This window comes from Cervus canadensis, chromosome 29 (assembly GCF_019320065.1).
Source record: "Cervus canadensis isolate Bull #8, Minnesota chromosome 29, ASM1932006v1, whole genome shotgun sequence".
Lineage (NCBI taxonomy): Eukaryota > Metazoa > Chordata > Mammalia > Artiodactyla > Cervidae > Cervus > Cervus canadensis.
In genome coordinates, this window is record NC_057414.1 from 2,594,025 (window position 1) to 2,618,302 (window position 24,278).

The 24,278-nt window shown below is 36.4% G+C and overlaps 1 protein-coding gene across 1 annotated transcript in view; it reads right to left on the reverse strand.

Moving 5' to 3' along the window:
* Positions 1–24,278, reverse strand: part of TMEM135 (transmembrane protein 135) — a 249,725-nt gene that overhangs the window by 204,533 nt on the left and 20,914 nt on the right. Inside the window, exons 2-3 of the mRNA XM_043452729.1 lie at positions 13,854–13,981; positions 11,156–11,248 (exon numbers count right to left, since the gene is read on the reverse strand). Coding sequence (XP_043308664.1) covers positions 11,156–11,248; positions 13,854–13,981 — 221 coding nt within the window. The remainder of the gene's footprint in view (positions 1–11,155; positions 11,249–13,853; positions 13,982–24,278) is intronic.

The following is a 24,278-nucleotide window of genomic DNA, read 5'->3' on the forward strand; positions in this document are numbered from 1 at the left end:
GAGCGAGAGTCAGAAGAGGCCCATCTGCACTGTAACCGACACGCAGCAGGAGGTTCACTAGGGGAGTCAGGATAGACAGAGGGAGGCACAGCCTGAGAGGAAAAATTCCACAGGTATCGGTCTCAAGGGGGCCCCACACTTTTGTGAGTCTTACCTCCAGGAGCTTGCCTGTAACATCTTATAGAAAAACCTGAATGAACGTTTTTACCAATCCAATAGATAAAACATTCAATTAAAACCACAAAAGGCAGAATAAGACTGGAAGATAAAAATCAGAACAAAGAACAAAGGCAACAAAGAAAGAACAGTAACAAATATGGTAGAAATCAATCCAACTATATCAATAATCACTTCGCTAGGTATGTGTATGCTCAGTCATGTCTGACTCTGCAACCCCACTGACTATACAGACTGCCTGTCTCCTCTGTCCATGGAATCTTCTAGGCAAGAATATTGGAGTGGGTTGCCATTTTATACTTCAGGGGATCTTCCTGACCTAGGGATCCAACGCACGTCTCTGAGGTCTCCTGCATTGGCAGGTGGGTTCTTTGTCACTGCACCAATTACTCTGAATGACAGTTAAAAGATTGTCAAAGCTGATCTAAAACATAACCCAATTATATGTCAAATACAAGAAACCTACTTTAAATATATATATACATAGAGATTAAAGTAAATAAGCATGAAGAAATGCCCCACAACATACATATATCATCAAGGAAATGCAAATTAAAACAACAATGAGATACGACTACACACATATTAGGAATGCCAAAATTCAGATACTACTAAATGCTGGTGAAGACATTGAACAACAGGACCAATGAGGATACAAAATGGCCCAGACCCTCTGGAAGACAGTAGGCAGTTTCATACAAAATTAAACAAACTCTTAGTACATGATCTAGCAATCACAACCTTTAGTAATCATCCAAAGGAATTGAAAATTTATGTCTACATAAAAACCTGCACCTGAAGGTTTACAGTAGCTTTATCCATAATTACCAAAACTTGGAAGCCATCAAGATGTCTGTCAGTAGATCAATGGATAAATAAACCAGTACATCCAGACCACGGAATATTATTCAGTTCCAAAAAGAAATGACCCATCAAGCCATGAAAAGACATGGGGGAAACTTAACCACATATCACTAAGTAAAAGATGTTAATCTGAAAAACCAACATACTGTATGATTCCAACTATACAACATTCTAGAAAAGATATAACCATGGAGACAGTTAGATTGGTGGTTACTAGGGGTTGAGGGGAGAGGGATTAATACACAAGCACAGAGGACTTTTAAGACAGTGAAATTCCTCTGCAAGATCCTATAATAGTCTATATGTGTCCTTATACATTTGTCCAAACCCATAAATGTACAAAACCAAGAACCCTAATGTAAATTATAAATTTGGACTGATAGTGACATGTCTACATATGTGCATCGATTGTAACAAATGTGCCACTCTGTTGGGTGATATTGATAATTAGGGAGGCTGTAAGGGATAGGCTACCCACTCCAGTATTCTTGGGTTCCCCTGGTGGTTCAGACAGTAAAGAATCCACCTGCAATGTGAGAGACCCAGGTTCGAACCATGGGTTAGGAAGATCCCCTGGAGGAGGGCATGGCAACCCACTCCAGTATTCTTGCTTGGAGAATCCCCATGGACAGAGGAGCCTGGCGGGCTACAGTCCCTGGGGTCACAAAGAGTCAGTCAAGGCTGAGCAACTAAGCCACAGCACATCACATCCATGTGCAGGGATCTGGATATATGAAAAATCATTATACTTTCCATATAATTTTGCTTTGAACCTAAAACTCCTGCCCCCAAAATATAGTCATTTTAAAAAGGGAATGGAGGAGATTTTTTTTTTAAATAACATATAGTGTCACCATCTAAAAAAAAAAAAAAAAAAATCAAACAATGGAAAAGAATGCAGGAAAAGGAACAGAGAAAGAAAAAAAGAAGAAAAATAATAATAAAACAGTGGATCTAATCTAGACACATCATAATAAATATACCAAATGTTAATGGCTAATTAATCTAATTAAAAGACAAAAATTAGCAAAAATAGATTTAAAACACCAAGACCCAGGGAATCCCTTGGCAGTCGAGTGGTAAGGATTCAGTTTTCACTGCAATGGGCCTGGGTTCGGTACCAAGTCAGGGAAACTACGATCCCCCAAGTCACGTGGCTTGGCCAAAAAATAACTTTTTAATTTTTAAATATAAAGTTTTAAAAATTAAAAAATAAAAATCCAAGACCTAATTGCATGTTATCTACAAAAATCACATTTCAAGTACAAAACTAAGGGATTGGAAATTAACTGGAAAGAAATTCAATACAATGCAAGAAGACGGCTGGAGTGGTTATAGCAATACCAAATAAAATAGAATTCAGAGCAAAGGGAATTATCTGAGCTATAGACAAACATCTTATATTGATAACAAGTTCAATTTATCATTGAAGAAATGACAACCATAAATGTGTATACACTAAACTGACAGCATTAAAGTGAGAACCAGACAAATCCAGATCAACAGAACGGAGATTTTAATATCTTTCTCTCAGCAAGTAATAAAACTAGACAAAAAATTTAGTAACAATATAGATCGGTAGTTTTCAACAAAGGAGGGATTTATCCCATGGGGATAACTGTACTCATCTCACACACTAGTAACCTAATGCTCAAAATTCTCCAAGCCAGGCTTCAACAATACATGAATCATGAACTTCCAGATGTTCAAGATGTTCAAGCTGGATCAAGAAAAGGCAGAGGAGGCAGAGATCAAACTGCCAACATCGGCTGGATCATCAAAAAAGCAAAAGAGTTCCAAAAAAATATCTACTTCTGCTTTATTGACTATGCCAAAGCTTTTGACTGTGTGGATTACAACAAACTGGAAAATTCTGAAAGAGATGGGAATACCAGAGCACCTGACCTGCCTCTTGAGAAATCTATACACAGATCAAGAAGCAACAGTTAGAACTAGACATGGAACAACAGACTGGTTCCAAATTGGGAAAGGAGTACGTCAAGGCTGTATATGTCACCCTGCTTATTTTACTTATATGCAGAGTACATCATGAGAAATGCCAGGCTGGGTGAAGCACAAGTTGCAATCATGATTGCCAGGAGAAATATCAATAACCTCAAACATGCAGATGACATCACCCTTATGTCAGAAAGCGAAGAATTAAAGAGCCTCTTGATGAAAGTGAAAGAGGAGACTGAAAAAGTTGGCTTGAAGCTCAAATATTCAGAAAACTAAGATCATGGCATCTGGTCCCATCACTGCATGGCAAATAGATGGGGAAACAATGGAAACAGTGAGAGACTTTATTTTCTTGGGCTCCAAAATCACTGCAGATGGTGACGGCAGCCATGAAATGAAAAGACGCTTGCTCCTTGGAAGAAAAGTTATGACCAAACTAGACAGCATATTAAAAAGCAAAGACATCACTTTGCCAACAAAGTCTGTCTAGTCAAAGCTATGGTTTTTCCAGTAGTCATGTATGGATGTGAGAGCTGGATTATAAAGAAAGCTGAGCACCAAAGAATTGATACTTTTGAACTGTGGTGTTGGAGAAGACTCTTGAGAGTCCCTTGGACTGCAAGGAGATCCAACCAGTCCATCCTAAAGGAGATCAGTCCTGGGTGTTTATTGGGAGGACTGACGCTGAAGCTGAAACTCCAATACTTTGGCCACCCTGATGCGAAGAACTGACTCATTGGAAAAGACCCTGATGCTGGGAAAGATTGAAGGTGGGAGGAGAAGGGGATGACAGAGGATGAGATGGCTGGATGGCATCACCAACTCAATGGACATGAGTTTGAGTAAGCTCCAGGAGTTGGTGATAGACAGGGGAGGCCTCTCCAGGTGCCCGTCACTATGGAGAAATTTCATCTTTAACCTAGATGTTTTATCATCAGTGCTCGGAGAAGTCTTGAGGCTACCGTAAGAATAAGACTGAAAACCAGAGGCAGGAGGCTTAAGTCCAAATTCTGAGAACATCAGAGAACTCCTGAATCCAGGGAACATTAATCAATAGGAGCTCATCAAAATCCTCCATACCTATGCTGAAACCAAGCACCACCCAAGGGCCAACAAGTTCCAGAGCAAGACATACCACGCAAATTCTCCAGCAACACAGGAACATAGCCCTGAGCCTCAATATACAGGCTGACCAAAGTCACACCAAATCCACTGACATCCCAAAACTCACTACTGGACACTTCATTGCACTTCAGAGAGAAGAAATCCAGTTCCACCCACCAGAATACCGACACAAGCTTCCCTAACCAGGAAATCAAGCCACCCATCCAACCCCACCCACAACGAGGAACCTCCACAATAAAGAGGAACCACAAACTGCCAGAATACAGAAAGGCCACCCCAAACACAGCAAAATAAACAAGATGAAAAGGCAGAGAAATACCCAGCAGGTAAAGGAACTGGGTAAATGCCCACCAAACCAAACAAAAGAGGAAGAGAGAGGGAATCCACTTGATAAAGAATTCCAAAGAATGATAGTGAAAATGATCCAAAATCTTGAAAACAAAATGGAGTTACAGATAAATAGCCTGGAGTCAAGGATTGAGAAGATGCAAGAAAGGTTTAACAAGGACCTAGAAGAAATAAAAAACAGTCAATATATAATGAATAATGCAACAAATGAGATCAAAAACACTCTGGAGGGAACCAACAGTAGAATAACGGAGGCAGAAGATAGGATAAGTGAGGTAGAAGATAGAATGGTAGAAATATATGAAACAGAGAGGAAAAAAGAAAAACGAATTAAAAGAAATGAGGACAACATCAGAGACCTCTGGGACAATGTTAAACGCCCCAACATTTGAATCATAGGAGTCCCAAAAGAAGAAGACAAAAAGAAAGACCGTGAGAAAATACTTGAGGAGATAATAGTTGAAAAATTTCCCTAAAATGGGGAAGGAAATAATCACCCAAGTCCAAGAAACCCAGAGAGTCCCAAACAGGATAAACCCAAGGCAAGACACATATTAATAAAATTAACAAAGGTAAAACACAAAGAACAAATATTAAAAGCAACAAGGGAGAAACAATAACACACAAGGGATTCCCATAAGGATAACAGCTGATCTTTCAATAGAAACTCTTTCGGCCAGGAGGAAATGGCAGGACATACTTAAAGTGATGAAAGAAAATACCCTACAGCCCAGATTTCTCTACCCAGCAAGGATCTCATTCAAATATGAAGGAGAAAACAAAAGCTTCACAGACAAGCAAAAGCTGAGAGAATTCAGCACCACCAAATCAGCTCTTCAACAAATGCTAAAGGATCTTCTCTAGACAGGAAACACAAAAAGGGGGTATAAACTCAAACCCAAAACAATAAAGTAAATGGCAACGGGATCATACTTATCAATAATTACGTTAAATGTAAATGGGCTGAATGCCCCAACCAAAAGACAAAGACTGGCTGAATGCATACAAAAACAAGACCCCTATATATGTTGTCTACAAGAGACCCACCTTGAAACAAGGGACACATACAGACTGAAAGTGAAGGGCTGGAAAAAGATATTCCATGCAAATAGAGAACAAAAGAAAGCAGGAGTAGCAATACTCATATCAGATAAAATAGACTTTAAATCAAAGGCTGTGAAAAGAGACAAAGAAGGACACTACATAATGATCAAAAGACCAATACAAGAAGAAGATGTAACAATTATAAATATATATGCACCCAACATAGGAGCACCGCAATATGTAAGACAAATGCTAACAAGGATGAAAGGGGAAATTAACAATAACACAATAATCGTGGGAGACTTTAATACCCCACTCACACCTATGGATAGATCAACTAAACAGAAAATTAACAAGGAAACACAAACTTTAAATGATACAATAGACCAGTTAGATCTAATTGATATCTATAGGACATTTCAACCCAAAACAATGAATTTCACCTTTTTTTCAAGCGCACATGGAACCTTCTCCAGGATAGACCACATGCTGGGCCATAAATCTAGCCTTGGTAAATTCAAAAAAATTGAAATAATTCCAAGCATCTTTTCTGACCACAATGCAGTAAGACTGGATCTGAACTACAAGAGAAAAACTATTAAAAATTCCAACATATGGAGGCTGAACAACACGCTGCTGAATAACCAACAAATCACAGAAGAAATCAAAAAAGAAATCAAAATATGCATAGAAATGAATGAAAATGAAAACACAACAACCCAAAACCTTTTACAGTGGGACACTGTAAAAGCAGTGCTAAGGGGAAAATTCATAGCATTACAGGCTTACCTCAAGAAACAAGAAAAGAGTCAAATAAATACTCTAACTCTACACTTAAAGCAACTAGAAAAGGGAGAAATGAAGAACCCCAGGGCTGGTAGAAGGAAAGAAATCTTAAAAATTAGGGTAGAAATAAATGCAAAAGAAACAAAAGAGACCATAGCAACAATCAACAAAACCAAAAGCTGGTTCTTTGACAAGATAAATAAAGTTGACAGACCATTAGCCAGACTCATCAAGAAACAAAGGGAGAAAAATCAAATCAACAAAATTAGAAATGAAAATGGAGAGATCACAACAGACAACACTGAAATACAAAGGATCATAAGAGACTACTATCAGCAACTATATGCCAATAAAATGGACAACTCGGAAGAAATGGACAAATTCTTAGAAAAGTACAACTTTCCAAAACTGAACCAAGAAGAAATAGAAAATCTTAACAGACCCATCACAAGCATGGAAATTGAAACTGTAATCAGAAATCTTCCAGCAAACAAAAACCCAGGACCAGACGGCTTCACAGCTGAATTCTACCAAAAATTTAGAGAAGAACTAATACCTATCCTACTCAAACTCTTCCAGAAAATTGCAGAGGAAGATAAACTTCCAAACTCATTCTATGAGGCCACCATCACCCTAATACCAAAACCTGACAAAGATGCCACAAAAAAAGAAAATTACAGGCCAATATCACTGATGAACATATATGCAAAATTCCTTAACAAAATTCTAGCAAACAGAATCCAACAACATATTAAGAAGATCATACATCATGACCAAGTGGGCTTTATCCCAGGGATGCAAGGATTCTTCAATATCCGTAAACCAATCAATGTAATACACCACATTAACAAATTGAAAGATAAAAACCATATGATTATCTCAATAGATACAGAGAAAGCCTTTGACAAAATTCAGCATTCATTTATGATAAAAACCCTCCAGAAAGCAGGAATAAAAGGAACATACCTCAACATAATAAAAGCTGTATATGACAAAGCCACAGCAAACACTATCCTCAGTGGTGAAAAATTGAAAGCATTTCCCCTAAAGTCAGGAACAAGACAAGGGTGCCCACTCTCACCACTACTATTCAACATAGTTTTGGAAGTTTTGGCCACAGCAATCAGAGCAGAAAAAGAAATAAAAGGAATCCACATTGGAAAAGAAGAAGTAAAATTCTCACTGTTTGCAGATGACATAATCCTCTACATAGAAAACCCTAACGACTCCACCAGAAAATTACTAGAGATAATCAATGAATATTGTAAAGTTGCAGGATATAAAATCAATACCCAGAAATCCCTTGCATTCCTATACACTAACAATGAGAAAACAGAAAGAGAAATTAAGGAAACAATTCCATTCACCATTGCAATGAAAAGAATAAAAAACTTAGGAATATATCTACCTAAAGAAACAAAAGACCTATATATAGAAAACTATAAAACACTGGTGAAAGAAATCAAAGAGGACACAAATAGATGGAGAAATACACCATGTTCATGGATTGGAAGAATCAATATAGTGAAAATGAGTATACTATCCAAAGCAATCGATAGATTCAATGCAATCCCTATCAAGCTACCAATGGTATTTTTCACAGAACTAGAACAAATAATTTCACAATTTGTATGGAAATACAAAAAACCTCAAATAGCCAAAGCAAACTTGAGAAAGAAGAATGGAACTGGAGGAATCAACCTGCCTGACTTCAGGCTCTACTACAAAGCCACAGTCATCAAGACAGTATGGTACTGGCACAAAGACAAAAATATAGATCAATGGAACAAAATAGAAAGCCCAGAGATAAATCCACTTACCTATGGACACCTTATCTTTGACAAAGGAGGCAATAATATACAATGGAGAAAAGACAATCTCTTTAACAAGTGGTGCTGGGAAAACTGGTCAACCACTTATAAAAGAACTGTTATTGTGTGTGTAATAACAGCAGTGACCAACAAGAAATTTTATTTAATCCTTCCAAATTACAATTTCAGGAAGATACTTGGAATATTCTTCCCTGGTGGCTCAGAGGTTAAAGCATCTGCCTGCAATATGGGAGACCCAGGTTCAATCCCTGGGTCGGGAAGATCCCCTGGAGAAGGAAATGGCAACCCACGCCAGTATTCTTGCTTGGAGAATCCCATGGATGGAGGAGCCTGGTGGGCTACAGTCCACAGGGTCGCAAAGAGTTGGACACAACAGAGCAAGTTCACTTACTTAGTGATGTCATTTCATGATTAGCTGAGCTTTATTCCAGCAAAGCGGAGATTATTGGAGTATCAGGAAATCCATTCATCTAATTCACCATCAATAACAATACATTAGAAAGATCTGGTGATTACCACTTTAATCACATATTCAAACTTAGAACTACTGAGAACTTTGGGCCTCTTGATGGCGTCAGCATCATCTATGAAGTAAATCTTAGCAAGAGTATTTAATTCAAATCTAATCAAAGATTTAGACTGAACTTCAAGTTCACAGGAAATACCATTTAAATAATTCTGTGAGGAAAAACTTCTGACAAAACCAGAAATGATTTTACACACAACAAGATAACTGGCCTGGTCATATCAATAAGTCACTACCATGGATGATAAAAGTGGGATGGATGATTAACCTAGATCAAGAGAAAATAAAGAAACAACACCATACATCAACTTTGACTAGACTCCGGTTCAATAAAACCAGCTATAAACTATTTTAGGATAGTACAGACAAGACGGTAGTTGGGAATGACTGCTAATTTTCTTATGTGTGATAAAAGTGCTAGAATTATGTAGGAAAGTATTCTTATTTTAGAATATGCTTGATGATAACATATGTAGGAGTGAAAATATCATGATGGCAACAACGTACTTTTATGTGGTTCATACACACACACATAATACCACACATACATAGATTTAGAATCACATAAAAATAAAGTAAAAATAGTAAAATGTTAACTATGGTTGACTCTAGGTGATGATTATACAGGTATTCATTTCAACATTTTCTGTTGAAATGCAGGCAAATAACTTCAAAAATGCCACCTTATCATTCAAGTGCTAAAAAATAAATCAAAGCAAACTTGGTCTAAAGCATCTTTAAAGTTTCATATATGAGTAACATACTTTGAAATCATATTTCCAAAAACCAATATTCATATTTATAAACTGATCAAGAAGTTACAATCGCCAGAAAAATACTCTCATTACTTATGGGGGAGAAAACAATAAAAATACTTAACACAACACAGTTACCATGTGTCAGACACTCTTCTAAGCACTTTTTACATAACTAACTCATTTAATTCTCTGAACAACCATATAAGTACTTAATCACTGTCTCCATTTTTCAAATAAGTAATAAGCCATAGAAGTCACACAGTAAGTGGCAGAGCTAGTCTCCCAAGTCAGATAATATAGGTCCAGTATCCACACTGATTTAATGACTACTCTGTACTCTCCTCTTGGGTGGGGTAACCTATATTCCTGAGCAGTATTTTTGTTTAGTCTCTTAGTCATGTCTGACTCTTTTGTGACCTCATGGACTGTAGCCCACCAGGCTCCTCGTCCATGGGATTTCCTAGGCAAGGTAACTGGAGTGGGTTGCCATTTCCTCCTCCAGGGCATCTCCCCTACCCAGGCATCAAACCCGCATCACCACATCTCCTGCATTGCAGGAGAATTCTTTACCACTGAGCCACCAGGGACGCTCATGTTCCTAGCAATACTGATTTGATTTTGCTGGGGTTATAACACCCTTTGATTTTAGTGATTTTACTAATCCAAAAGCATGATCAAACAGAGAATCACAAAAAGTTAGATATTATTACATTTACAAAAATGCATTAATATGGCCTCAGGTAGTTTAGGGCTTCCCTGCTGTCTCAGTGGTAAAATAATCCACCTGCCAATGCAGGAGACTTGGGTTCAATCTCTGGGTCAAGAAGATCCCCTGGAGAAGGAAATGGCAACCCACTCCAGTATCCTTGCCTGGGAAATCCCATGAACAGAGGAGCCTGGCAGTTTACAGTTCAGAGGGTCACAAAGAGTCAGACACAACTTAGTGACTGAAAAATAACAGGTAGTTTAGGTAAATATTTAGTTATATAACAAGATCTATCTATATTCTTATTAGAGGATCGATGATTACAACAAATATCTTCATCAGCTGAAAGATGACCCCATCTTGATTAACACATGACACTATCTTGATTATCTGGGATAAAGGTGGAATCAAAGCAGGTCTCAGCAGTTAAAATAAATATTCTTGAGATGGCAAAAATTATTTTATGCCAAATGTTTAACTTCAACAGTTTACTTGACTGAAAAACTTTTACATAACATTTGTAGTATTTTGCAGAAACCTTATTATTCCACATGGAACATTTTCAAATTGATAACAAAATGTTTTTTTAAATGAGAAGATATCTTAAAAATAATAACTGATTTAATAGAGGTAATGAGTCTAAAGCAAATTACAAATATATATGAATATAAAGAAAATTATTATTTTCTTAGGTGTGACAATGGTATTGTGGTTACTGAAAAGATCTTTAACTGGAATTTATGCATGTCATATTTTAGTTTGGCACATCAGAGGAGACTCTAGATTTTTAGTAAACAAAGACTAATGAGTATTACTACTATATAATGTCAATCTTCATTTTTCATAGGCTTAAAAACATAAATAAGTATAAAATTAAATTTTCCATCAAATATTTGCAAGATTGAGAAATACATGTGGAAATATTTCTCCTCCCTGGACCACAACAAACACTAAGCAAAAAAAAAAAAAAGCAAAACTCTAATTTGGGTGAGAATGGTTCCACTAAGTATGCAGATACGCAACATTTTACCTGCTTTTTCTCTCAATTAGAATGGCCACGTAAGATGATGGCAAAGCGGCACCAAAGCCGGGACTCCATAGGTAGAATTTTCCAAGTATCTTCCTGAAATTGAAATTTGGAAGGATTAAATAAAATTTCTTGCTGGTCACTGCAGTTATTACACACAGAAGTTCCCCTTCTCTGTTCACCCTCTGTCTAGGTGTCCCACAGCAAATCAAATTCAACATGACCAGAGCCAAGCTCACTCCTCTTCTCCCCAGGCTCCATGAACTTGCTCTTCCTCGTCTTCTCCTAGGTTAACGACATCAACAACTACTCATTCACCTACGTGGGGCACTTGGAGACATCCTTGGCTTCTCTGTCTTCCATACATGGAGTCATCCACCTAAGTATTTCCATATACAATTTATCTCTCAAATGCCTCTCCAACCTACTGCCTTTGCCTCAGTAAAGTCCCTCACCATCTCTTCTTCAGGCTACTACTACAGCAAACTAATAGGTATCTCTCCTTGCAGTAATTTAATCTGTTACATTCATTCAAACATTCCCTGGATCCAACACTGTTCACTCTGCAAACCCTCTAGGTTCTCAATTTCCTCATCTATCAAATGGGAGTAAATATATTATCTATCTCATATATAATTGTTATGATGGCTACATGAGCTACTTCCCAGCACCATGCATGGCACAAAGGAAACACTCAGAAAATGTTAGCTATTGTTACTACTATTACCATTATTATCACTATTACAATTTTTTCAGCTTTTATTGATGTATAATTGATTTACCATAGCATGCTAGTTTCATGTGTATAGAAAAGTGATTCAGTTATATATATATTTTTTCAGGTTCTTTTCCCTTATAGGTTATTATTAATACAAAATATTGAGTAGAGTTCCCTGTGCTACACAGTAGGTCCTTGTTGGTTACCTATCTTATATATAGTAGGGCGTATATGTTAATCCCATATTCCTAATTTACCCCTCACCTTTCCCCTTTCATAAATTTGTTAGTTCTATGTCTGTGGGTCTCTTTCTGTTTTGTGTATAAGTTCATTATATCTTTTTTTTTTTTTACTACTTCTATTTTTTAATACATGATAAATATTCAACAAATGTCTCTCTTTTGCTTCTACAAGCCTGGATAAGTTTCTCTCACATCACTTACTAAAATATTTTATATCTTTTAGTTATATGTGTATATAAAGTTTTTCTTTTACTAGAATACATCATTTGAAGGAAAGAATCTGCAAAGTGTCTCACTATGGTGTCTCACTACAAATGGCCATTAACTTCTTGGGTTTTCAAAGAGAAAATAAAAACAAGTCTGGAGATATTAGGAAATTCCTTTTTCCTTTCAAAGATAATATATTCCTAAGAAGGGGAGAAACAAAAAAATAATATGAAAGTATCTTAACAAAGTTGCTCAACTGCTAAATGATGTATTATAGGAAAAAAATATTTACTACATACACACAGATAAGGATCAAGAATCACAGATAAAATTATTTTTTCATTAGCTTTAAAAAATTAGAAAATCTACAAATAACATGGGTATTTCTGCAATGGGCATCAGAAAATTTCTGCCCGAGAAAACTGGAGGTAGTTCTCCCTCCAATAAAATCCGCAAATGATTTAATAAATTATTGAATGTAAGAATTAAAGGAAAATGACTCAGTGACTCAGGTATAGGAGGAATACAGATGTTACCTTATAATTAGTATTTAATGTTTTCACAACTTAACCAAAGGGTTCACATAACATAAATATGCTTCAAGAATAATTTATTATTATTATTAAACCTAATTATCCTATAACCCTATTTTTAGAGTTTTAACAAGTATTAGAAACTTTCCAGAGACTACATGATAAAGAGTTTCTTGCACAGATTATTCAGGTCAATTTAAAGGTATGACTTACTCAATAGTATATATTATATCAATTATTTTCTGCACAATTTAAAAGTTTATAAATGTTATTGTTCTTAAGGGAAAAGAATCTATGAAAGACACCTGGAAATTATATTTCTTATTGCAATTAAAATTTACCTGCAGAATTACTTTGGGCAATACTAAGTGGGTAAGATAATATTAACACAATGTGAAGTATTTCAACTTGACAAATTAAATAACTAGTTTGGGTTGTTTGAAAGATAAGAAGTAAATATCTATAAATATATTAGGTACATCTCAACACTAAACACTGAATTCTAACTGCACATATATAGCATGAAGCATGTGACACAGATAATGCACTGAATCAGGACCAAAAGTTTCATCAGTAGGATATGCCAGAAGTTTTATAGATAAACACAAGCATCTTATGGTCCTTTTGAAGTCTGTTCACTACATATGGACCTAAGCTATATCATGGACAGTTGCTTTGAATTTCTAATCTATAAAACTGAAAAGTTAAGAAATCCTCATTTACAACTCAGTAAATAAAGTGGGCCCCAGAAAATGTATGAATTATTAAAGCACTTTTGTTACATAATCACAGCAATGATTTGAAGTTTATATCACATCTTAGGCCAAGAGGGCCACAACTCCTGGTTTTGCAAGCTTTCTTTGAGATAAATAAACGTCATGCCACAGATAGAAAAAAATAAACAAAGAGTGACCTGCCCAACATTTATATAAACATCTGTTTGTTTCAATTTCAACAAAGGAAATTTGCATTAATCTCCAGTGGTTATTATGAGTACCAACCTTAAAATGCAAAAGAAAGCCATAAACAAGGCCCCATTAGCAGTCAGAAATGAAGCAGACTGTAGGATCTCAGGGAGCAATTTGTGTAAATAATAGTCTAATTTTCGTTTCCGGAGAATTGCTGCAATCTGAAAAGAAAAAGGGTCTTTTGTTTAATCCAACCAACTTTTCCCACTTAAGTTAGTTCTTATGTGGAAGATACTGAAATAACAGCATATGTTTAAAAATTCAAGTGGAAACCCTGGTATTTTATAGATCCTCTCTGAAAATTCAATTTTGGGGACAGAAAGAAGACACTTTAATCTACTGAAGGTATAATAGGTAAAGGGCCACAACATGGATCAATCACATGATAGGTAACCTCCAAATTTGAGGTAATTATTTATAGTGCCTTAAAAAGTTTTAAACTGAAAAATAAGATATATTTTTAAACAGAAAAAAGTGAAGTTCAATTCAAATAGAAATTGAATGCTAAACTAAACTGCATTACAGATATTATCAACCTGAATATTAGAGAATTTCAGTGACAAAAACTAGAAAATGATGAAAACCATTCATTCAGTTTCATTGAAAAGGGAATATGAGCTAGATCAGTAGCATTCTCACATGTACCATGAAGAAACGCTGTTCTATTCAAGGTGAAACAATATTATCGAAGGAACAAAAGATGACAGAATTAGTGAATGAGGGAGGGAATATAAGAAAGGGCAAGACAGACTTAAGAAAAGGAAGACCAGAGAAGCCTGCATTCACTCCTCACTATTCTGGGCAAAACACTTTCCCTGTGCTAAGGGAAATCTAACGGCCTCTTCTCAGTTCTTTTCTTATTCTACCCCTTAGAAGCTTCTGATAAGCTACTTCACTCAATTAAACAAACTGTTATTAAGAATTATGCCATACCCAGGAAAAAAATGATGAGTAACTCTAATTCTTGCCTGCAAGGAACATAAAAACTTGATAGAGAAACAGACATATAAACAATTAATGACAGTATGGCGGTGTGTTAAATGCTAGACTAGAGGAAGGAGGAACCGCTATAGAACTGCTATAGAACACAACCAAATCGGAGACGGGCAGACAACAATGTCTGAAAGATGTATCTTGGCAAATAGGTAAAATGTTGACAAAAGAGAAGTTTCTACAGTTTCTGTGACTGCAGTCTTCTCATTCTCCCACTATGTCTCTAAATACTATTCCTTTGTTAGCATTTCTTCCTCAGATCTCTACTCATTCTGTATATGTTCCCTCCCACAGCATCATCTATCATATCAAAGTAGCAATTCCAATATAACCCTATCATTTCTGTTAAATTCTTAATCGAGACTTCAAATGTCTATTGCACATGTCAATAAAGATGTACCAAAAACATTAAAAAAAAAAAAAAAAAATCAGCCTGTCCAAAGCAGAACTTCTTGTATTTCCTCAAAGTGCTTTTAATTCTGAGTTTCCAAGCTCAGGTAATAGCGTCACATTCACCTAATTAAGTTATTAAGGAACAAAATATTGGTGTCATTTTCAATTACTCCCTGGATCCTCAACCATCTCCTCAGTTCTAATGGTATTCTACTATCTTCAGGGTTTAGAAAGTAGTCTCTTTCATTTTAGACTTTTGGCATCCGGTCCCATCACTTCATGGCAAATAGATGGGGAAACAGTGGAAACAGTGAGAGACTTTATTTTTGGGGGCTCCAAAATCACTGCAGATGGTGAGTGCAACCATGAAACTAAAAGACGCTTACTCCTTGGAAGGAAAGTGATGACCAACCTAGACAGCATATTAAAAAGCAGAGACATTACTTTGCCAACAAAGGTCCATCTAGTCAAGGCTATGGTTTTTCCAGTGGTCATGTATGGATGTGAGGGTTGGACTGTGAAGAAAGCTGAACGCCGAAGAATTGATGCTTTTGAACTATGGTGTTGGAGAAGACTCTTGAGAGCCCCTTGGACTGCAAGGAGATCCAACCAGTCCATCCTAAAGGAGATTAGTCCTGGGTGTTCATTGGAAGGACTGATGCTGGAGCTGAAACTCCCCAATACTTTGGCCACCTCATGCAAAGAGCTGACTCATTTGAAAAGACCCTGATGCTGGGAAAGATTGAAGGCGGGAGGAAAAGGGGCCGACAGAGGATGAGATGGCTGGATGGCATCACCGACTCAATGGACATGAATTTGAGTAAACTCCAGGAGTTGGTGATGGACAGGGAGGCCTGGCGTGCTGCAATTCATGGGGTCACAAAGAGTTGGACATGACTGAGCGACTGAACTGAACTGAACTGACTGATGGGCAGAATATGGTATGCTGCTTCATACTCAAGTAGTTACAGAAAAAATTTCTTCTGTCCCTGGAAACACATATAATATCTCTTATAACAATCGGGTTATGTACAAGTATCTCTATAACCCAACTGTCTAGTAAACATAACTCCCAAGCAATTTACATACACAAACACACACACACACACACCCCTCCTAGAACTAATAAAGCAATTGAGCAAGGGCATACGAAAGAAGCCAAACATACAAAACTTACCAGTATTTCTATACGAGACTAATGAATACATGGACCCCCCAAATTAAAAATACAACAGCATTTATAACTCCACAAAAACTAAAACACTTAGGGAAAAATCCATAACACCTGTATAGGACTTACATGCTGAAAGTTATCCAATGCTGATGTTAGAAATCAAGAACATATAAATAAATACTCATAGACAGAAAGACTCAATATAGAAAAACATCAGTTCTGCCCCAAAGTGATATATAGGTTTAACACAGTTCCTATTACAACCTCAGAAAAAGTTTTGGAGATGTTGAGAAGATTATTCTGAAATTTACATAGAAAAGCAAAAGAACTATAAGAGCTAAAATAACATTGAAAAAGAGAATGAACTGGGAGGAATGAGTCTATGCAATTTCAAGACATATTATACAGCTACACGATGGTTTTGTGATACTGGCAAAGGGACTGACATATAGATTAATGAAACAGAATAGAGAACCTAGATACAGACCCACATAAATATATCCAGCTGATTTTTGACAAGGCACATATGCAATTCCACAGAGGAAAAATAGCTTTTTCAGCAAAGGGTACAGTAGTAAAAAGAGCCATAAGCAAAAGAAAAAAAAAATTAGCTTCAAAGTCTCACAGTTTATACAAAAATTCAAACTATCAGAGACATAAATGTAAAACATAAAACTACAAAACTTCTGAGAGGAAAAAAATCAGAGAAAATCTTAGAGATCTAAGTCTAGGCAAAAGCACAATTCATAAAAGGAAAAACTATAAATTACACCTCAAAGTTAAAACTTTTTCTCTGTGAAAGACCTGTTAGAAGATTAAAAAAAAAAAAAAAGCCAAGGTTTAGAATGGGAGAAGATACTTGTAAACTGCAGACCTAGTGAAGGACTAGTATCTAGAATGTAGAAGAAAATCTCAAAATTCAACAGTAAAGAAATAAATGACCCAATTAGAAAATACAAATGATATGAACAGATATTCACCAAAGAGAATATGCAAGTGGAAGATAAGCACATCAGTCATTTAGGAAAACCACAATAAGCTATCACTACAGAACTGCCAGAATAATTAAGTTTAAAAATACTGAAAACACCAAACGCTGGCAAGAATGCAGAGAAACTGGATCTCTCATGCATTGTCAGAGGGAATGTGAAATAGCAGAAGCATTCTAAACAGTTTGACAGTTTCTTTAGAAACTAAGCAAGCAACTATCATATGACTCAGCAACTGCAGTCTCGGATGTTCACCCGAGGAAAATGAAAATGTTCACCCCAAATTACAGCAGCTTTGTTCCTAACAGTCAATAAATGGAAACAACCCCTATGTCCTTTAAGAGGTAAATGGTTTGAAAACTGAGTTGTATCCACACTATGGGTTACCATTCAGCAATAAAAAGAAACAAGCTCGTGATACATGACAAATGTTGATGAATTTCCAGAGAATTATGCTAAGTGAAAAAAGCCAATCACCAAAGACTACATATATATAATTCCACTTATAGGACATACATGAAATGACAAATGCATAGAAATGAAGAATAAGTCAACGGTGACCACGAGTTAAGCGGAGGTGGCTAAGGGGGAGGCAGTAGGGAATGCTATAAAGGGGCACCAGGAGGGATCCTTGTGGTGATAGAAATGTCCTGTATATGACTACGCTGCTTAGTCACCAAGTCAGTCTGACTCTTTCCGACCCTGGGAACGGTAGCCCCCCAGTCTGCTCTGTCCATGGGATTATCCCAGCAAGAATACTGGAGTGGGCTGCATTTCCTCCTCTAGGGGACCTTCCTCATCCAGGGATCAAACCCGTGTCTCCTGTACTGCAGGTGGATTCTCTACCACTGAGCCACCAGAGACTGTATCAAGGCAGTTATTTAGGTTATGTTATTTTACTATCATTTTGCAGGATGCTACCACTGGGAGACACCAGAAAAAGTGTACAGTGAATCTATTATTTCTTCCAACTACTTGAAAAGAAAGTTAGTTGCTCAGTCGTGTCCGACTCTTCGCGACCCCACGAACTGTAGCCCACCAGGCTCCCCTTGTACAGTCCATAGAATTCTCCAGGCCAGAATACTGGAGTGGGTAGCCTTTCCCTTCTCCAGGGAAATCTTCCCAACCCAGGGATCAAACTAAGGTCTCCCACATTACAGGTGGGTTCTTTATCTGCTGAGACACAAGGGAAACCCTCCAACGACTTAAGAATCTACAATGATCTCAAAATTAAAACTTCTATGAAAAAGCAGTCATCCACATGGCCAATGGGCATATGAAATATGCTGAGCATCACTAGTCATCAGAAAACTGTACAATGAAATACCACTACACACACGCACACCAAAATGTCTAAAACAAGGAGAAATGGCAATGCAAAGCACTGTCAGGAATAAAGTAACTGGAGCTTCACACACTGCTGATGGGAATGTAAAACTGCATACTTACTTCAGAAAACTTATTATCTAATGAAACTAAATGAACTCTTATCCTATGATCTGGCAATTTCACCTCTAGGAATATAACCAAGAAAAATAACTGCTTATGGCCACCAAAAGTCACATTCATAACATTAAAAAAAAAAAAAATACCACAAAACACCTAAGTGTCCATCAGCAGTAAGGTAGATAAATTGTACATATTTTCAACACTGGTAGATCAAACTAACAGTACACTGTGAAAAAAGGAAAAATCTGACACAATACCAGAGGAAATAATCTAAGACCTTATCAACATTGTGCTGTAACCCAGAGCTTTCAACCAGGATTTTCATGTGGCCAAAATACTGATCCTCTCATCAGTCTGGGTAGCCAGGCCAGGACTCAGGTAACAGAGCAACGTAATAACCATCTCAGTTTTCCCTAGTATGCCACACAATTATTATCATTTACTAGATGGGGAAACAGTGGAAACAGTGACAGACTTTATTTTGGGGGGCTCCAAAATCACTGCAGATGGTGACTGCAGCCAAGAAATTGGAGGACACTTGCTCCTTGGAAGAAAGGTTATGACCAACCTAGATAGCATATTAAAAAGCAGAGACAGTACTTTGCCAACAAAGGTCCATCTATGGTTTTTCCAGTAGTCATGTATGAATGTGAGTTGGACTATAAAGAAAGCTGAGTGCCGAAGAATTGATGCTTTTGAACCTGGTGTTGCAGTAGGCTCTTGAGAGTCCCTTGGACTGCAAGGAGATCCAACCAGTCAATCCTAAAGGAAATCCATCCTAAGTGTTCATTGGAAGGACTGACGCTGAAGCTGAAACTCCAATACTTTGGCCACCTGATGCAAAGAACTGACTCATTAGAAAAGACCCTGATGCTGGGAAAGATTGAAGGCAGAAAGAGAAGGGGACAACAGAGGATGAGATGGTTGGATGGCATCACCGACTCAATGAACTTGAGTTTGAGTAAACTCTGGGAGTTGGTGATGGACAGGGAAGCCTGGTGCACTGCAGTCCATGGGATTGCAAACAGTCAGACACAACTGAGTGATTGAACTAAACTGTGTATATCACAGCATGCTACAGTATGAAAAAAGTTTAGAAGCACTGATCTAAACAAATAACATAACAGTAATTGTACTAGCCATGTAGGAACTATAAGGGTACATGCACATGTGTATAAAATTATCAGACACCATAATATACCTTTAAAAAATCACATTTTATAGCAAAATAATGCTGCAGTGTTCATATACTTTGATAAAGTAATTCCACAGGAGTAAATTCCTTATCGGGACTTCCCTGGTGGCTCAGACGGTAAAGCGTCTGCCTATAAGCGTCTCCTGCCTGCAGGAGACCCAGGTTCAATCCCTGGATTGGGAAGATCTCCTGGAGAAGGAAATGGCAACCCACTCCAGTATTCTTGCCTGGAAAATCCCATGGACGGTGGAGCCTGGTAGGCTACAGTCCATGGGGTCACAAAGAGTCAGAAATGACTGAGCAACTTCACTTCTTTCACTTTTATTCCTTATCAATTTTCCAAATATGCATATAAACATTTAGCTTAACAAAGTACATAAAAACACTATGATTAAAATATACACTTCTATTTGTTTTTTTTCTATTGATATAACTTTTGAAGACTAATGACCAGGAAAAAAAAGAAATCAAAATGCATACAGCAATAAGACAGACTACAAAACAGTATTTTCTAATGAACATATGAACCAAATACCAGAACATCATGCATTGGGTTATCTTTAAAAGGAGATATGTATTCAAAGTGGTGAAAGAAAAAAACCTACCAAATAAAAATACTTTATCTGCAAATCTGTCCTTCAAAATGGAAAAACAGATAAGGACTTTCCAAAAATATCAAAAGCTAAGTGAGTTAGTCACCACTAGCCCTGCCTTATAAGGAATGCTAAAGGGAGTTCTTTGAGCTGAAATGAAAGGTACTCACTGTAAATATACAACTCACTGGTAAAAGTAAAGTGAAGTGAAGTCACTCAGTCGTGACTATAGCCTACCAGGCTCCTCCGTCCATGGGATTTTCCAGGCAAGAGTACTGGAGTGGGTTGCCATTGCCTTCTCCAGGGGATCTTCCCAACCCAGGGATTGAACCCGGGTCTCCCGCACTGTAGGTAGACGCTTCACCGTCTGAGCCACAAGGGAAGCCCTTGGTAAAAGTAAATATATAGTTAAATATCATGGTATATCCTGTCATGGTGCTGTGTAAATCAACTGACTTAGAATAAAAGTTGAAATATAAAGTATTAAAAATAACTATAGCTATAAAAAATCTATTACTGGATAAACAATATAAAAAGACTGTGACATCAAAATTGTAAAGTGGGAGTAACCAGGTAAACTTTTTATATAAGACTGAAGTTATCATCAGCTTATAATAGACTATTATAAATACATTGTTTTGTTTTTTTATCAGTATGCTTTATACAAACCACACTGTAGCCACAAAGCAAAAATCTGTAATTGATACAGAAAAGAGAAGATGAAAGGAATCAAAGCATACCACCACAAAGCAGGCATAAAATCACAAGGAGAGGAAGGAAGAAAGGAACAAGTAAACTACAAAATGGTGAAAAAACAATGAACAAAAGAGCAACAGTAAGTCTTTATATGTAAATTAACTATGTCTCCTAAAAGACACATAGTGACTGAATGAATTTAAAAAATTAAAAAAAAAAAAACCAAGACACAATATACACTGCCTTCAAGAGACTCACATTATCTCTAAGGATACACAAAGGCCAAAAGTGAAGGAATGGAAAAAAAGATATTACATGCAAATGATAACCAAAATAGAGAAGGGGTGGCTACATTTATAGTAGACAAAATAGACTTCAAGTCAAAAATCATAAAAGAGACAGAGAAGGACACTGTATAATAATAAAGGGGTCACCTCATCAATAGGATATAAAAATTGCAAATTTATATGGGTCCAAATCAGATCACCTACATATATAAAGGAAATATTAACAGAATTGAAGGGAGAAATAGCAACATAATAATAATAGGGGACTTCAATGTAGAAATGTGGAAATGTAGAAATTAAACAGTACACTCATAAAAAAACAATAATTCAAAGAAAATAAAAAGGGAAAAAAAAAAGGGAAAAAATAAAAAAATTTTAAAAAAAAAAAGGGAAATCAAAAACTACCTTGAGAAAAATGAAAAAGGAAACAATATATCAAAACTTTTGGGATACAGCAAAGCAGTTCTAAGAAGGAAGTCTACAACAATAAATGCCTACCTTTAGGGAAAAAAAAATCTCAAATAAACAACCTAACTTCATACCTCAAGAAAACAGAAGCAGAACTAACTAAATCAAAAGTTAGCAGAAGGAAGAAAATAATAAAAGTCAGAGCAGAAATAAATGAAACAGAAGATAACACAAAACATCAATGAAACAAAGAGTCGTTCTGAAAAGATAAAATTGAAAAAACTTTAGCAAGACTTACTTTTTAAACAAGATATTAATAAATAAAACTAAAAATGAAAGAGAGGACATTACAAAAAAAAAAAAGAGAGAGGACATTACAACTGACATCAGAGAAATACAAAGGATCATGGAAACTACTACTACAAAGAGACTACTACTGTGAACAATTATACAGCAAGAAACTGGATAACCCAAAAGAAATGAAACATACAACCTACCAATACTAAATCATGAAGAAACGGAAAATCTGAACGGACCAATAATAAGGAGATTGAATCAATACTCAAAAACCTCACAATCCCAAAACATAATGGCTTCATCAATTAATTCTACCACACATTGAAAGAAGCAAATCCTGCTCAAACTTTTCCAAAAACTTGAAAAGAACATAAAACTTTAAAACTCACTTTATGAGGACAGCATTACCATCATAGCAAAGCCTGATAAGGACACTAAAGGAAAGAAAACTTAAGGTCAATATCCTTGATGAAGACAGATTAAAATTCTCAACAAAATACTAGCAATCCAAATTCAACAGCACATATATCATGCTCAGGAATGACTTACCTCTAGGGTGTAAGAATGGTTCAACATACACAAATCAATAGGTAATACATTAACAAAATGAAGGCTAAAAATCAGGATCATCTCAGTAGATGGAGATAAAGTATTCGACAAAACTCAATATCCTTTCAAAATATAAACATCAATAAACTTCATCATAATAAAAGGTCATATATGATAAGACCACAGCTAACATCAAACTCAAAAGTGAATAAATGAAAGCTTTTCCCCTAAGACCAGAAACAACGCAAAGATGCCCACTCTCACTATTTCTATTAAACTTAGTACAGGAAGTCTTAACCAGAGTATCAAGTCAAGAAAAAGAAATAAAAGGTATCCGAATCAGAAAAGCAGAAGTAAAATTGTCTCTGTGTGCAGAAACCTTGAAACTTCTACCAAAAAAAGAGAAAAAAACATCAAAACTAATAAATGAATTCAGTAGAGCTGTGGGATACAAAATCAACATACAAAAATCAGTTACATTTCTAAACATTTACAACAATCTGAAAAAGATACTAAGAAAACAATCTCATTTACAATTATATCATCAATAAAATACTTTGGAATAAAGTAAACCAAGGAGGTGAAAGATATGTACACTGAAAACTTTAAAACCGTAATGAAAGAAACTGAAGAAGATGCAAATAAATGGAAGTGAAGTGAAAGTCACTTAGTCATGTTTGACTCCTTGCAACCTTTAGGACTGTAGCCCACCACACTTCTCTGCCCATGGGATTCGTCAGGCAAGAATACTGGAATGGGTTTCCAATACCTTCTCCAGGGGATCTTAACCCAGGTATCGAACCTAAGTCTCCTGCACTGCAGGCAGATTCTTTACCATCTGAGCCATCAGTCTAAATAAATGGAAAGACAGTATATATTCATGGATTGGAAGACTTAATATTGTTAAAATGTCCATACTACTCAATGCCATCTATAGATTCAATGCAATCCATAACAAAATCCCAAAGGCATTTTTCACAGAAATGGAAAAAAAAAAAAATCCTAAAATTCACATGGAATCACATACATTAAATGTGAATAGCCAAAGCAACCTTGAGAAAGAATAGAGCTGGCACAATGCACTTATACTGGACTTCAGAATACACTACAAAGCCACCGTAATAAAAATAGCAGAGTACTGGCATAAAAACAGACATGCAGACCAAAGGAACAGAACAGAGCCCAGAAATAAAATCACGCATTTATGGTCAAAGGATTTTCATCAAAGGTTCCAAGAACACACAACAGGGAAAGGAGTCCCTTCAATGAATGGTCTTGTTTATCCACATGTTGAAGAAGGGAGCTGAACCCTTGCCTTGTTCAATACACACAAAACAATTCAGAATCATTAAATCCTTCAATGTAAGACCTGAAACTAAACTACTAGAAGAAAACGGAGATAAAAAGCTTCTTGGCATTTGTTTGAACAATACTT